Here is a 14010-nt window from a genome sequence, read left to right as displayed (position 1 = left end):
CAACAATGACAAAGGCAGCAGATACATGTGAGCACTGCCACCTGCAAGTTCCCCTCTAAGTGACACATCATCTTGACTTGAAAGTATATCTCTGTTTCTTTAGTGTTGCCAATCCAGGAACACGCTCCACAACAATACTGCAGGCCCATCTACTTAAAATAGACTGCAGCAGCGCATCAAAGAAGCATAGAAAATAGGAGCAGGAGTAGCCCATTTGGCCTTTCAAGCCTGCTCTGCTATTCAATATGATCACCAACTGAATAGTTTGCTCCTGCTTTTCCACCAGATCCTTTGCCTCCTTTAGGAACAAGTGCCATATCAAACTCCCTCCTGAAATCATACAATGTTTTGACCTTAACTGCTTTCTGTGATTGTGAATTCTACAGGCTCACTACGCTCTGGATGAATAAATTTCTCCTCATCTCAGTTCAAAATGATTTACGCCAAATCCTAGACTGTGACCCTGGTTTTGGACTCCCCCACCTTCGAGAACAAACTTCCTGCATCAAATCTTGTCCCGCCCTGTTAGAATTTTCTAGGTTTCTATGAGATTCCTCCTCATTTTTCTGAACTCCAGCAAACATAATGGTAATCAACGTAACCTCTCCTCATACATCAGTTCTGCCATCTCAGAAATCAGACTTGTAAACATTCTCCGCATTCCCTTTATAGCCAGAACATCCTCCCTCAGATAAGGAGACCAAAACTGCACACAATATTCAAGGTGTACTTGTATCAAAGCTCTGTACAACTGCAGTAACACATCTCTGTTCCTGTATTCAAATCCTCTTGCTATAATGGACAATATACCAGTTACCCTCTTGACCACCTGCTCTACCTGCATTCTTACCTTCAATGATTAGTGTACAAGGACATCCAGGTCTTGCTAAAAAATTCTCTCTCTCTCAATTTAAAGCTATTAAGATAATAACCACTATCTTGTGTTTTGTTCTCGAAGTGGATAACCTCATTTTATCCACATTGTACTGAATCTGTCAGGTAATTGCCCACTCACTCATCTTGTCCAAATTACACTGAAGCATCTCGGTATCCTCCTCACAGGTCACCCTCCCACCCAGCTTGTGATGTGTGCAAACTTGGAGATGGTTATATCTGGTTCTCTCATCTAAGTCATTATTGTGAACAGCAGGAGTCCCAGCGCTAATCCCTGAGTTACCCCATTAGTCACTGCCTGTCACACAGAAAAGGATTCATTTATTCCTACCTAGATAACAAGGTGTAGAGCAGGATGAACACAGCAGGTCAAGCAGGATCAGAGGAGCAGGAAAGCTGACATTTCAGAGTAGACCATTTATTCCTACACTTTATTTCCTGTCTGTCAAACTGTTTTCCATCTATTTCAATACACTATCCCCTCCCCGAAGTGCTTTTATTTTTTACAGCAATCTCTTATGTGGGATTTTGTCGAAAGCCTTCTGAAAGTCCAAGTAAACCACATCAACTGGCTCCCCCTCATCTTTATGAGATACATCACCACCTCCATCATCTCAAGGGCAATTAGGGATGGGCAATAAATGTCGTCCTAGCCACTGAAGTCTATATCCCATGAATAAATAAACACTTCGCACTCCTATTTTACTCAGATCTAAGTAAACAAGCTATAACTCTCACTACTTGATCAGAGGGATGTACGTTCGAATCCTACTCATGAGGGTTGAGTGCATTATCTACACTGACACTTCATGTATGACTGCACCATAAATCTATAGGCTATACAAGCAGAATGAAGCCATTTGGCCCATCACATCTGCTCCGCCATAAGTCTGCTAATATGTTTCTAAACCCCATTTTCCTGCCTAGTCCCTGTGATCTTTGGTCCCTTACCAATCAAAAACCTATCTACCTCTGTCTGTGCACACTCAGTGACTTGGCCCCCACAGCCTTCTGCAGCAATGAGTTTCACAGACTAACCATCTGAAGAATTCCTCCTCACCTCAGTCCTAAAGGGCCTTCTCTTCACTCTGAGGCTGTGCCCTCGGGTCCTAGGCTCTCCTACCAGTAGAAGCATCTCCACATCCACTCTATCCGGGCCTCTCAGTATCTGAAAATTTCAATCAGATCCCACCCTCATCCTTCTAAACTCCATGGAGTACAGAAGCAGAGTCCAAGGCTGCCCCTCACATGACAAAATCTTCATTCCTGGGATCATTCTTGTAAACTGCCTTTGAACCTTCTTCGACTGCAAGCTCATCCTTCCTCAGATATAGGACCCAAAACTCCCCAGATAAATGCTGCATTGTTGGATTTGCCTTGTGCCCAATGATGCAGAAAAGATTTACAAAATGTTGCTGGAGTTGGAGAATTTGAGCTACAGGGAGATGTTGAATAGGCTGGGGCTATCTTCCCTGGAGCACCGGACTCTGAGAGTTGACCTTGTAGAGGTTTATAAAATATGAGGGGCATAGTTACGGTGAATAGCCAATGACTTTTCCCCAGGGAGGTGAGTCCAGAACTAGAGGGCAAAGGTTTAAGGTGAGCAGGGAAAGATATACAAGGGAGCTAAGGGGCAGCTTTTGCACGCAGCGGGTGAAACAAGGATGGTATGAGCTGTCAGAGTAAGTGGTGGAGACTAGTACAATTACATTGTTTAATCTATGACTCTAGCTATTAAACTGAGGATCTGCCTGAATTTCCAAATGAATGTGAAAGACTTCATGGGGCTATTTCAAAGATGAGCTTCCTCATTCCCCTGTTGTCCATATCAAACATTTACCCTTCATTACCAACATCACTAAAACAACATTATCACATTGTGGCTTATGGGAGCTAGCTGTGCGTATATGGGCTGTGGTATTTCCTATATTACAGCAGTGACTACATTTAATTGACTGTAAAACACTTGGGGATGTCCGAAGGTCATAGAAGAAGCTGTATAAACGCTAATCTTTTTACATTAAAGTGAGTCATTTCTCCTGTCTTAATGTGATCCTTAACGTTTTAATGCCCACATTTCATGTAAGCATCGCCTTTAGTTCCCTTTCTTAAAGTTTATAACTCCTGACCTTTACCTCAAACTACGAAGGTCTGTCACTTTTATAAGCCTAATGTAAAACTAGGTTTAATGGCGAATTTATGTTTCAGTCTCACTTCCTGCAGACGTTTTACAACACATAGTGTAACTCCAGACCTTACATTTCAGTCTTTGGGGCATGTTGAAATGTTACATTCCTCAGGGTGTTATCTACCAATGTGTTAAGTGCTCCCAATAGGGCTACCAACCCTTCAGGAATTGAAGATTAAGGCGCAGGAGAAAATGCCAGAAAGCTAATCAGGACATCAAACTATAGTGGGACATAACACCAGTGCTTCATCGGAGGCTCACTGATGATGTTACCTAGAATGGTGACGAAACGTCTGAAAACTAACCTTCCAGCTCAGCGAGCAAACTCACATCCAGAACCTCACCCTGAGCTACAAATCTTCTCAAAACTCGCAAACTATCTGTGTTTTGAGAAACTGGTGATCCGTTGGTTGGCATGTAGTGCAGTTAAAAGCAAGCAGTCAAATGATGTAACCACCAGGAATATTTGAAGCCAAAGGTTTCTTTTCTTTGCTTTTGGGACATAAATGCTGCTGCCATTCATGTCCAGAGATGTCCAGCGTTTTTTCCTAAACTGAGGATTCACCACTATCACTGTTGTCAGGGAACTCAGAAGTGTGCAACCCACATCCTGCACTTCTGCCTTCATCCCCTCGCTTCCCTCCCACAATAACAATTGGGTCTTTCCGTTCCCCACCTTCCACCTCACAGCATCCCCATCCATGGGATCGTTAGCCGTCATTTCCACCACCTCCAGCAGGATGCCAACACCGGAAACATATTCTCCTCCACTCTCTTCAGAGATAATAGGAACTGCAGATGCTGGAGAATCCGAGATTACAAAGTATGGAGCTGGATGAACACAGCAGGCCAAGCAGCATCTTAGGAACACAAAAGCTGACATTTTGGGCCTAGGGCCTTCATCAGAAAAGGGGGATGGGGAGAGGATTCTGAAATAAATAGGAAGAGAGGGGGAGGCGGATTGAAGATGGATAGAGGAGAAGATAGGTGGAGAGAAGAGTATGGGTGGGGAGGTAGAGAGGGGATAGGTCAGTCTGGGGAGGACAGACAGGTCAAGGAGGCAGGATGAGGTTAATAGGTAGGAAATGGAGGTGCGGCTAGAGGTGGGAGTTGTGGATAGGTGAGAGGAAGAACAGGTTAGGCAGGCTGGGACGAGCTGGGCTGGTTTTGGGATGCAGTGGGGGGAGGGGACTCCGTGGTGGTCGAGAACGCCCTGGACCGTATCTCCCACATTTCCCGCAACTCATCCCTCACACCCCGCCCCTGCAATAACCGTCAAAAGAGAATCCCCCTTGTCCTCACATACCACCCCACCAACCTCTGGATACAACGCATCATCCTCCGACACTTCCGCATCTACAATCCGACCCCACCACGAAAGACATTTTTCCATCCCCACCCTTGTCTGCTTTCCGGAGAGACAACTGTCTCCGCGACTCCCTTCTCCGCTCCCCACTCCCCTCCAACCCCACCTCACCCGGTGCCTTCCCCTGCAACCGCAGGAAATGCTACACTTGCCCCCACACCTCCTCCCTCACCCCCATCCCAGGCCCCAAGATGACTTTCCACATCAAGCAGATGTTCACCTGCACATCCGCCAATGTGGTATACTGCATCCATTGTATCTGGTGCGGCTTCCTCTACATTGGGGAAACCAAGCGGAGGCTTGGGAACCGCTTTGCAGAACACCTCCGCTCAGTTCGCAATAAACAACTGCACCTCCCAGTCATGAACCATTTCAACTCCCCCTCCCATTCCTTAGACGACATGTCCACCCTGGGCCTCCTGCAGTGCCATAATGATGCCACCCAAAGGTTGCAGGAACAGCAACTCATATTCCTCTTGGGAACCCTGCAGCCCAATGGTATCAATGTGGATCTCACCAGTTTCAAAATCTCCCCTCCCCCCACTGTATCCCAAAACCAGCCCAGCTCGTCCCTGCCTCCCTAACCTGTTCTTCCTCTCACCTATCCCCTCCTCCCACCTCTAGCTGCACCTTCATTTCCTACCTGCTAACTTAATCTCGCCCCCTTGACCTGTCCATCCTCCCCGTACTGACCTATACCCCTCCCTACCTCCCCACCCATACTCTCCTCTCCATCTATCTTCTCCTCTATCCATCTTTGGTCCACCTCCCCCTCTCTCCCTATTTATTTCAGAATCCTCTCCCCATCCCCCTTTTCTGATGAAGGGTCTAGGCCTGAAATGTCAGCTTTTGGTTCACAGGTCGGCGCAACATCGAGGGCAGAAGGGCCTGTTCTGTGCTGTATTGTTCTATGCTCTATGTACTCCTAAGGTGCTGTGTTCATTCAGCTCCACACTTTGTTATCTCTCCTCCACTCTCTTGCTGGCCTTCCACAGAGACCATTCCCTCTGGGACACCCTGGTCCATTCTTCCCTCAAGACTAACACCCTCCACCCCCCATTACACTTTCCAAAAGATGCAGCACCTTCCCATTTTCTTGCTTCCTCCTCACTATCTCAGGCCCCAGACGTACCTTCCAGGCAAAGCAATGATTTACCGACACTTCCCTCAATCTGCATTCGCTGCTCACAATGAGGCCTCTTCTACACTGGGGAGATGAAATGCAGGCTGGGAAAACACTTTGAATGAAACTTATGTTCTGTCTGCAAAAATGACTCGAAATTTCTCATTGTCATGTCCCTGGCCAACATCACCATCTCAGGCTTGCTGCAGTGCTCCAGCAAAACTCAGCTCAAGTTGGAAGAACAACACCTCATTTTCTGCTTGGGGTCCCTGCAGCCTTCATGCCCCAATATTGAGCTTAGCAGTTTTAGATTGTGAACACCATCTTCCTACTACCCACCACTACATCCCAGGTCCTGTCATAACAATGGTTGCTTTTAGTACAGCCAACCTATTTTCAACTACTCATCGTCCCCATTATCACCTATCTTGGGTCTTTTCTTTCCCAACTCACTATCAATCCCTTGATCTGCCAAAACTTTTCCTTCTTTCTTCCTTTCTCTAACTCCATTGCCATCTATCCATTCACGTCTTTCCCACTGTAATCAACACAAATGCCATCTTTTCCTATTTGCTATCCATTCAGAAAAAGGGGGTCTGGACTTTAGGTATTAACTCTGTTTCTCTCTCCACAGATTCTGCCAGTCCTGCCAAGTTTCTCCAGCAATTTCTGGTTTCGTACCAATCACATAGCTGCAGTAATCGTACTGAGGCCAGCCAGGTGGACCTTGTAGAATATGAGCTCTCCGATTGGGGCTGCTAACCTGGTGTAATCAGGAAGCCTTGGCTGACAGATATAAGCAGGAGCGTCAGAGGTTCTGTTTACTCTGAGGGCCGGCTCTGAGGAAGCTGGACCAGTATCAAGTACTATCCATGTGAATACAGGATGACTCAAGGACGGGATACCAACCTCTGTGGAACTATTTCAATAGCCATTGGCAGGCAGAAGGTCTTTGTCATCTATAACAAACCACTAATCAACAGGCTAATCAGCTACTTGTTGCTGGCCAAAGCTCCATTTGTACATATCCCTTCAGCTCCAGCTTGTCCACAAACTACATTTCAATGACAGCTGCACTTAGCAACAAAAACGAATGTCATGCTGCTTACTTTAAAACATACACAATCCCCTACTAATTCTAGGTTTTAAAACAGTACTGTTGCTATTTCAGTCCTCAATTGAAAATACATAAAATATATAAAGACATGGTCCTTATTTTTGATTCCCAGTGCTGTGTTTTTGGATTTATTAGCATTAGTCCAAATGAATAGTCCAGTGACAGCACCATTAGAACATAGAACTGTACAGCGCAGGAATGGGCCCTTTGTCCCATTATGTTGTTCCAAACATGACACCAAATTAAACTAATGTCTTTTGCCTGCCCTTGGTCCATTTCCCTCCACTCCTTGCATATTCATGCGCTTATCTAAAAGTCCCTTATATGCTCTTATTGTATCTGCCTCCACCATCATCCCTAGCAATATATTCCAGACTCCTACCACTACTTATGTAAAAAAATTTTACATCTCCTTTGAACTTTCCCCCTCTCAACTTAAGTTCGTGCCCCCTAGTATTAGACATTTCAACTCTGGGAAAAAAGATTGTGACCATCACCCCTATCTATGCATCTCATAATATTATTGACTTCTATCAAGTCTCCCCTCAGCCTTTGCCACTCCAGAGAAAACAACCTGAGATTTTCTAGCCTCTCCTTATAGCACATATCCTTTATTCCAGGCAGAATTTTGGTAAATCTCTTCTGAACCCTTTCCAAAGTCTCCACATCCTTCCTGGAATGCGGCAACTAGAACTGAGTACAATACTCTAAATGTGTCCGAACTAAAATTCTGGCATTTTCCCCATAGATTTGGCAATCTATGTCTTTAACCAATTGAGGAGAGTCATTTGGTAAATACAGATGTGGGTTGCTGAGTGTGCACTATTTTAAACTGTTTTTCAATGGGCCTGAAGCAGATTGGAAGCAGAGTACAGTGTAAGGATGATTCAGTTGAAAAATGAATCGGTTTATTTCAATTAAAAGTTCGGCTGCAGAACAACAGAACAAGGCTGAGGCCAACTTGCACATCCACCCATTCTGAAATACTTCAAATTCCCAATTAAGACCTGTCCAAAAGTACCCTCCGTACTGAGAGTAGAAAAAATAACCAAAGGACTTGCAGCAGCAGGGAGAGAACTAAATGAAGGACAAAGAAAAGAAAACAATAATTTATTTTCTGGGTTTGCTTGAAACTGTGTCCAGGAGGATAATCTTCAAGTCCTGAAGGCTTAGAGCAACTCTGGAAGGTTGGCAACACTATGTTGAGCAAACGTGGTGCTGTTTGCTGTTTATTTCGAATATTCATTCATAGGATACGAGCTAGTTGGCTAACATTTACTGCTCAGCTCAAATTGCCCTGCAGGAGGCAGTGGTGAGCTGCCTCCTTGAACCACTGCAGACTTTGAGTGTGGACTCACAATGCTGTTAGGAAGGGAATTCCAACATTTTGGCCCAGTGACAGGGAAAGAGCGTTGGTATATTTCCAAATCAGGAGGGTTTGTGGTTTGGAAGGGAGCTTGCAGATGGTGGCCTTCCTATGTGCCTGCTACCCTTGTGCTTCTGGCCAGTAGAGGGTGAGGGGTTGGAAGGCACTACCTCGGTGCTGGAAGGATCTGTATGGATCCTTGAAGATGTGATAAAATGGAGAAGCAGTGCACCTATGGCACCGACACGCTTAACCTGCATGAATATGGATTACCCAGAAATATTAAGCATATGTGTGTGAAAAAAAAAGTCTGGAAAGAAGGAAGTAGAACCACTTTGGTTATTAAGTTTTGTCAGCCTTCCTCACTCACACTGCCACCCTGTGGTCACAGTGTCATTGCATTTTGTGTTTTCGTCTGATCAGCCAAGCCATTTCAAGGAGGTTTTGCCAGTGAGTTGCTTTCCTTTCTCTCAACCCGCCTGGTGCCATAAGGAGACACTGGGCCGAATGGCCGTAAGATTTCTGTGATTCTGTGAGACAAGATAATACCTTTTCTTCATTCAAAGTGCTTTGAGGCTGCAACTCAATGCCATCTGCTATACTTGTGCATTTCGTCTGTCCACGACTGAGCTTGGCTGGTTGCCTGTGGAAGAAAGGAAAATGAATCTATCTTTAAATAAGCTGCAGGAAGCTGCAGTTTCTCAATGCTGGTCACCATCAGAAAGATAGCAATGACAATCACTTGTTACTTGCTCCCTCTGCAAGGTCAAAGTGCAATGGATCTAGTCATAGAACAGACAGTTTGCAAGTTTCTGTTGGAACCTTTTACCTGGAGCGGAACTAACTGAAAGGTTCATTGGTTTCTTGCTTTGACAGCTGTCGGATCACAGAAGGTCTTGGTGAGTTACACAGACCAGTGTATTTTTCTCAGGGAAGACTGGGTAAACCTTTTGAAGTAGGATGTGAAAGAGGGCAATAGGCACAGCATGAGGCGAAGAAGCTGACCCAGACTTAATTGCTGAAATGGCTCTCTTCTGTATGGAAAACACAGTGTCATACGTACTCTGGAAATGGAGGCCATTTAGCCTATTGGAGACGATCAAATTACTCCCACACCTTTGTTCTTTTATTTCAACCCATAAATATTTGCAATTTGAGCATACACCCAATCCATTTTATGTCCAAATTGATTCCACCACACGTTTTACTCCGAGTATGACCAACTAGAATCGCCAATCTCTTCCTAAACATTTTCTTAGAATCTAGTGTTACGGTTTTCCAGACAGAAAGTACCTCTCAACTTACAAAACACAAGTGCCAAATAACATTGACATCAACATCTGGAGATCATTGTTAAAAGTATTTTGAAGAAAATGCTGAACAGACAACATAGAACCTCGACAGCACAGAAAGAGGCCATTAAGCCTATTTTGACTGCAAATGACCCACAGAAAAGCATTCCATCCAGATAGATCCCCCCAACCCCATATTTACCACGGCTAATCCTCCTAACCTGCATACTACAGCTTTGGGCTGTGGGAGAAAACCCACAATGACACAAGGAGGACATGCAAACTCAAAACAGGCAGTCACACAAGGCTGGAATTGAACCTGGATCCCTGTCACTGTGAGGTAGCAGTGCTAACCACTGAGCCTCCGTGCCACCCAGCAATCTTCTCATTCATGCCAACCCCAGCAAACTGGTGCGCAGTACAGTTCAGGAACAGTTAATCGAGAAAGTGATTTCTCAGGCAGCGTAGTTATGTGCTTGACTGGGGAAAAGATTAAAATTCACAGGTTTTATTTTGGTTTCATAAAATTGGACCTTAAAGTGAACATTGTGTCTCCACGGGGATTCATCAAATCTGCAAGCAGAAGGGACTTGTTAAGCATTTACTTGGAAGTATAAGTTTTAAAAAAAAGGCAGCTGAGGAAAAATGTTTTTTGATGCACCTCATTAAACTTACTTAGTGGGGGGAAATAATTTAATCTGATGTGAAATTAAATCTAATGGGAACTGTAATTTTTTTTCCTCACTAAAGGTGACCATAGTTCAAACTAATAGTCATAAACTGCAGGATCTGACAAATAGGACAACACTAAAACTCAGATAGCATTTTTTTCTGTTGCGTAGCCATGCAGGGTCTACTAAAGCTCAAATTACATTTCACAGATAACAAAGTGTGGACCTGGATGAACACAGCAAGCCAAGCAGCATCTCAGGAGCACAAAAGCTGACGTTTCGGGCCTAGACCCTTCATCAGAGAGGGGGATGAGGAGAGGGAACTGGAATAAATAGGGAGAGAGGGGGAGGCAAACCGAAGATGGGCAGAAAACAAGATAGGTGGAGAGGAGAGTATAGGTGGGGAGGTAGGGAGGGGATAGGTCAGTCCAGGGAAGATGGGCAGGTCAAGGAGGCGGGATGAGGTAGTCGGTGGGAAATGGAGCTGCGGCTTGAGGTGGGAGGAAGGGATGGGTGTGAGGAGGTACAGGTGAGGGAAGCAGAGACAGGCTGGGCTGGTTGTGTGATGCAGTGGGGGGAGGGGAAGAACTGGGCTGGTTTTGGGATGCAGTGGGGGAAGGGGAGATTTTGAAGCTTGTGAAGTCCACATTGATACCATTGGGCTGCAGGTTTCCCAAGCAGAATATGAGTTGCTGTTCCTGCAACCTTTGGGTGGCATCATTGTGGCACTACAGGAGGCCCATGATGGACGTGTCGTCTGAGGAATGGGAGGGGGAGTTGAAATGGTTCGCGACTGGGAGGTGCAGTTGTTTGTTGCGAACCGAGCGGAGGTGTTCTGCAAAGTGGAACCAATCCCCCTCCACCGATACCCTCATCCTCCTAGCCGAACTCGTTCTCACCCTCAACAACTTCTTTTTCAATTCCTCCCACTTCCTACAGACTAAGCGGGGGGCCATGGGTACCCGCATGGGCCCAAGCTATGCCTGACTCTTTGTAGGTTACGTGGAACAGTCCCTCTTCCGCACCTAAACAGGCCCCAAACCCCACGTCTTCCTCCGTTACATTGATGACTGTATCGGCACCGCCTCTTGCTCCCTAGAGGAGCTCGAACAGTTCATCCACTTTACCACACCTTCCATCCCAACCTCAAGTTCACCTGGGCCATCTCCAACACATCCCTCACTTTCCTGGACCTCTCAGTCTCCATCTCAGGTAACCAGCTAGAAACTGATGTCCATTTCAAGCCCAATGACTCCCACCGCCTCCTAGAATACACCTCCTCCCACCCACCGTCCTGCAAAAATTCCATCTCCTATTCCCAATTCCTCCACCTCCACCGCATCTGCTCCCAGGATGAGGCATTCCACTCCCGCACATCCCAGATGTCCACGTTCTTCAAGGACTACAACTTTCCTCCCACAGTGGTCGAGAACGCCCTTGACTGCGTCTCCTGCATTTCCCGCAACACATCCCTCACACCCCGCCCCCGCCACAGAGGATCCCCCTCGTTCTCACATATCACCCCACCAACCTCCGGATACAACGTATCATCCTTCGACACTTCCGCCATCTACAATCCGACCCCACCACCCAAGACATTTTTCCATCCCCACCCTTGTCTGCCTTCCGGAGTGACCACTCTCTCCACGACTCCCTTGTCCGCTCCACACTCCCCTCCAACCCCACCACACCTGGCACCTTCCCCTGCAACCGCAGGAAGTGCTACACTTGCCCCCACACCTCCTCCCTCACCTCCATCCCAGGCCCCAAGATGACTTTCCATGTCAAGCAGATGTTCACCTACACATCTGCCAATGTGGTATATTGTATCCATTGCCCCTGGTGTGGCTTCCTGTACATGGGGGAAACCAAACGGAGGCTTGGGGACCGCTTTGCAGAACACCTCCGCTCGGTTCGCAATAAACAACTGCACCTCCCAGTCGTGAACCATTTCAACTCCTCCTCCCATTCCTCAGACGATATGTCCATCATGGGCCTCCTGCAGTGCCACCCGAAGGTTGCAGGAATAGCAACTCATATTCCGCTAGGGAACCCTGCAGCCCAATGGTATCAATGTGGACTTCACCAGTTTCAAAATCTCCCCTTCCCCCCACTGCATCCCTAAACCAGCCCAGCCTGTCCCTGCTTCCCTAACCTGTTCTTCCTCTCACCCATCCCTTCCTCCCACCTCAAGCCGCACCTCCATTTTCTACCTACCACCTCATCCTGCCTCCTTGACCTGTCCATCTTCCCTGGACTGACCTATCTCCTCCCTACCTCCTCACCTACACTCTCCTCTCCACCTATCTTGTTCTCTGTCCATCTTCAGTCCGCCTCCCCCTCTCTCCCTATTTATTCCAGTTCCCTCTCCCCATCCCCCTCTCTGATGAAGGGTCTAGGCCCGAAACGTCAGCTTTTGTGCTCCTGAGATGCTGCTTGGCCTGCTGTGTTCATCCAGCTCCACACTTTGTAATCTTGGATTCTCCAGCATCTGCAGTTCAATTACATTTCACACTTGCTTTCAGGACTGCTAATGTGCCAATGGGTATCAGCTCGAGATTTGGCATAATACAGTTCTATGGTTTTCTGAGTTTTTTTCATTCATTTATGGGATGAGGGCACCACTGGCAGGGCAGCATTTATTGCCCAGAGGGCAGTTAAGAGTCCTTGCTGCAGGTCTGGGGTCATATTTAGGCTAGACCAGGTAAGGATGGAAGTTTCCTTCTCTAAAGGACATTAGTGAACCAGATTTTCCAACAATCAACAATGGATTCATAGTCAACACGCGACTCTTAATTTTAGGTATTGATCGATTTCAACTTCCACCATGTGCCATGGCAGGATTCAAACTCAGGTCCCCAGAATGTCATCTGGATCTCTGGATTAACAGTCCAGCAATAATACCACTGGGCCATCGCCTCTCCACTGCCTTGTGGCATTATTGCTGGACTGCTAATCCAGAGACCCAGATAATATTCTGGGGGTGTGGGTTTGAACCCTGCCACAGCAGATGGTGGAATTTGAGTTCAATAAATAAATACCAGTTGGCCATTGCCGCCCCACTGCCTATTGGTATTATTGCTGGACTGTCAATCTAGAGACCCAGAGAACGTTCTGGGGAAAACAAGCTCTCCCCACCCTCGACCGCATTGCAAGACCAGTCCCTCTCGTCCCTGCCTCCTTGACCTGACCATCTTCCCACCCACCTATCTGCCCCTCCCTCCTCACAGGCCAACCCCTATCCAAACTCCGGACGTACACTCACCTGTACTGGCTTCATCCCCGCCGCTTTGACCTGTCCATCTTCCCTCCATCTATCTGCTCGTCTGTCCACCTTCTATCATCAGCTCTCTGCCTCTCTATTTATTTCAGGGTCCCCTTACCCTTCCCCATTTCTGAAGAAGGGTTCAGACCTGAAAGGTCAGCTTTCCTGCTCCTCTGATGCTGCCTGCCCTACTGTGTTCATCCAGCTCCACACCTTGTTATCTCAGACTCCATCTTCGGCAATTTCTACTATCTCCTAATGTTCTGAGGACCTGGGTTCGAAACCTGCCACGGCAGATGGTGGAATTTGAATTCAGTAAATATCTGGAATTAACAATCTAATGATGTCCATGAATCCATTGTGGGGATTGTTGGAAAAACCCATCTGGTTCACTAATGTCCTTTAGGGAAGGAAACTGCCATCCTTACCTGGTCTGGCCTACAAGTGACTCCAGAACCACAGCAATGTGGTTGACTCATAACTGCCCTCTGGGCAATTAGGGATGGGCAATAAATGCTGCCTGGTCAGTGACACCCTCATCCCATGAATGAATAAAGAAAAAAGGCCTCCTCCCAGTGGCATGGTTTAAGCTCAGTGTGTCTCTATCTCCTCCCAAATGATTTGCTGACAAGGTTTACGCTGAATTCACAGTTAGAGTGTGAGTACGGTATCTGTAGATACAAACTGTGCATCTTCACTTTTATGTGGTGAAATTTTACCAAATGGAT

The 14010-nt window shown here is 46.6% G+C and overlaps 1 protein-coding gene across 1 annotated transcript in view; it reads right to left on the bottom strand.

Moving 5' to 3' along the window:
• si:zfos-2326c3.2 (mitogen-activated protein kinase kinase kinase kinase 4) overlaps positions 1-14010 on the bottom strand; it is a 282941-nt gene that overhangs the window by 76830 nt on the left and 192101 nt on the right. Inside the window, exon 20 of the mRNA XM_059651336.1 lies at positions 8604-8697. Coding sequence (XP_059507319.1) covers positions 8604-8697 — 94 coding nt within the window. The remainder of the gene's footprint in view (positions 1-8603; positions 8698-14010) is intronic.

The sequence above is a fragment of the Stegostoma tigrinum genome, chromosome 15 (assembly GCF_030684315.1).
Source record: "Stegostoma tigrinum isolate sSteTig4 chromosome 15, sSteTig4.hap1, whole genome shotgun sequence".
Taxonomy (NCBI): Eukaryota; Metazoa; Chordata; class Chondrichthyes; order Orectolobiformes; family Stegostomatidae; genus Stegostoma; species Stegostoma tigrinum.
The sequence above is the reverse complement of the archived record's forward strand: the minus strand, read 5'-3'. Positions and strand labels throughout refer to the sequence as shown.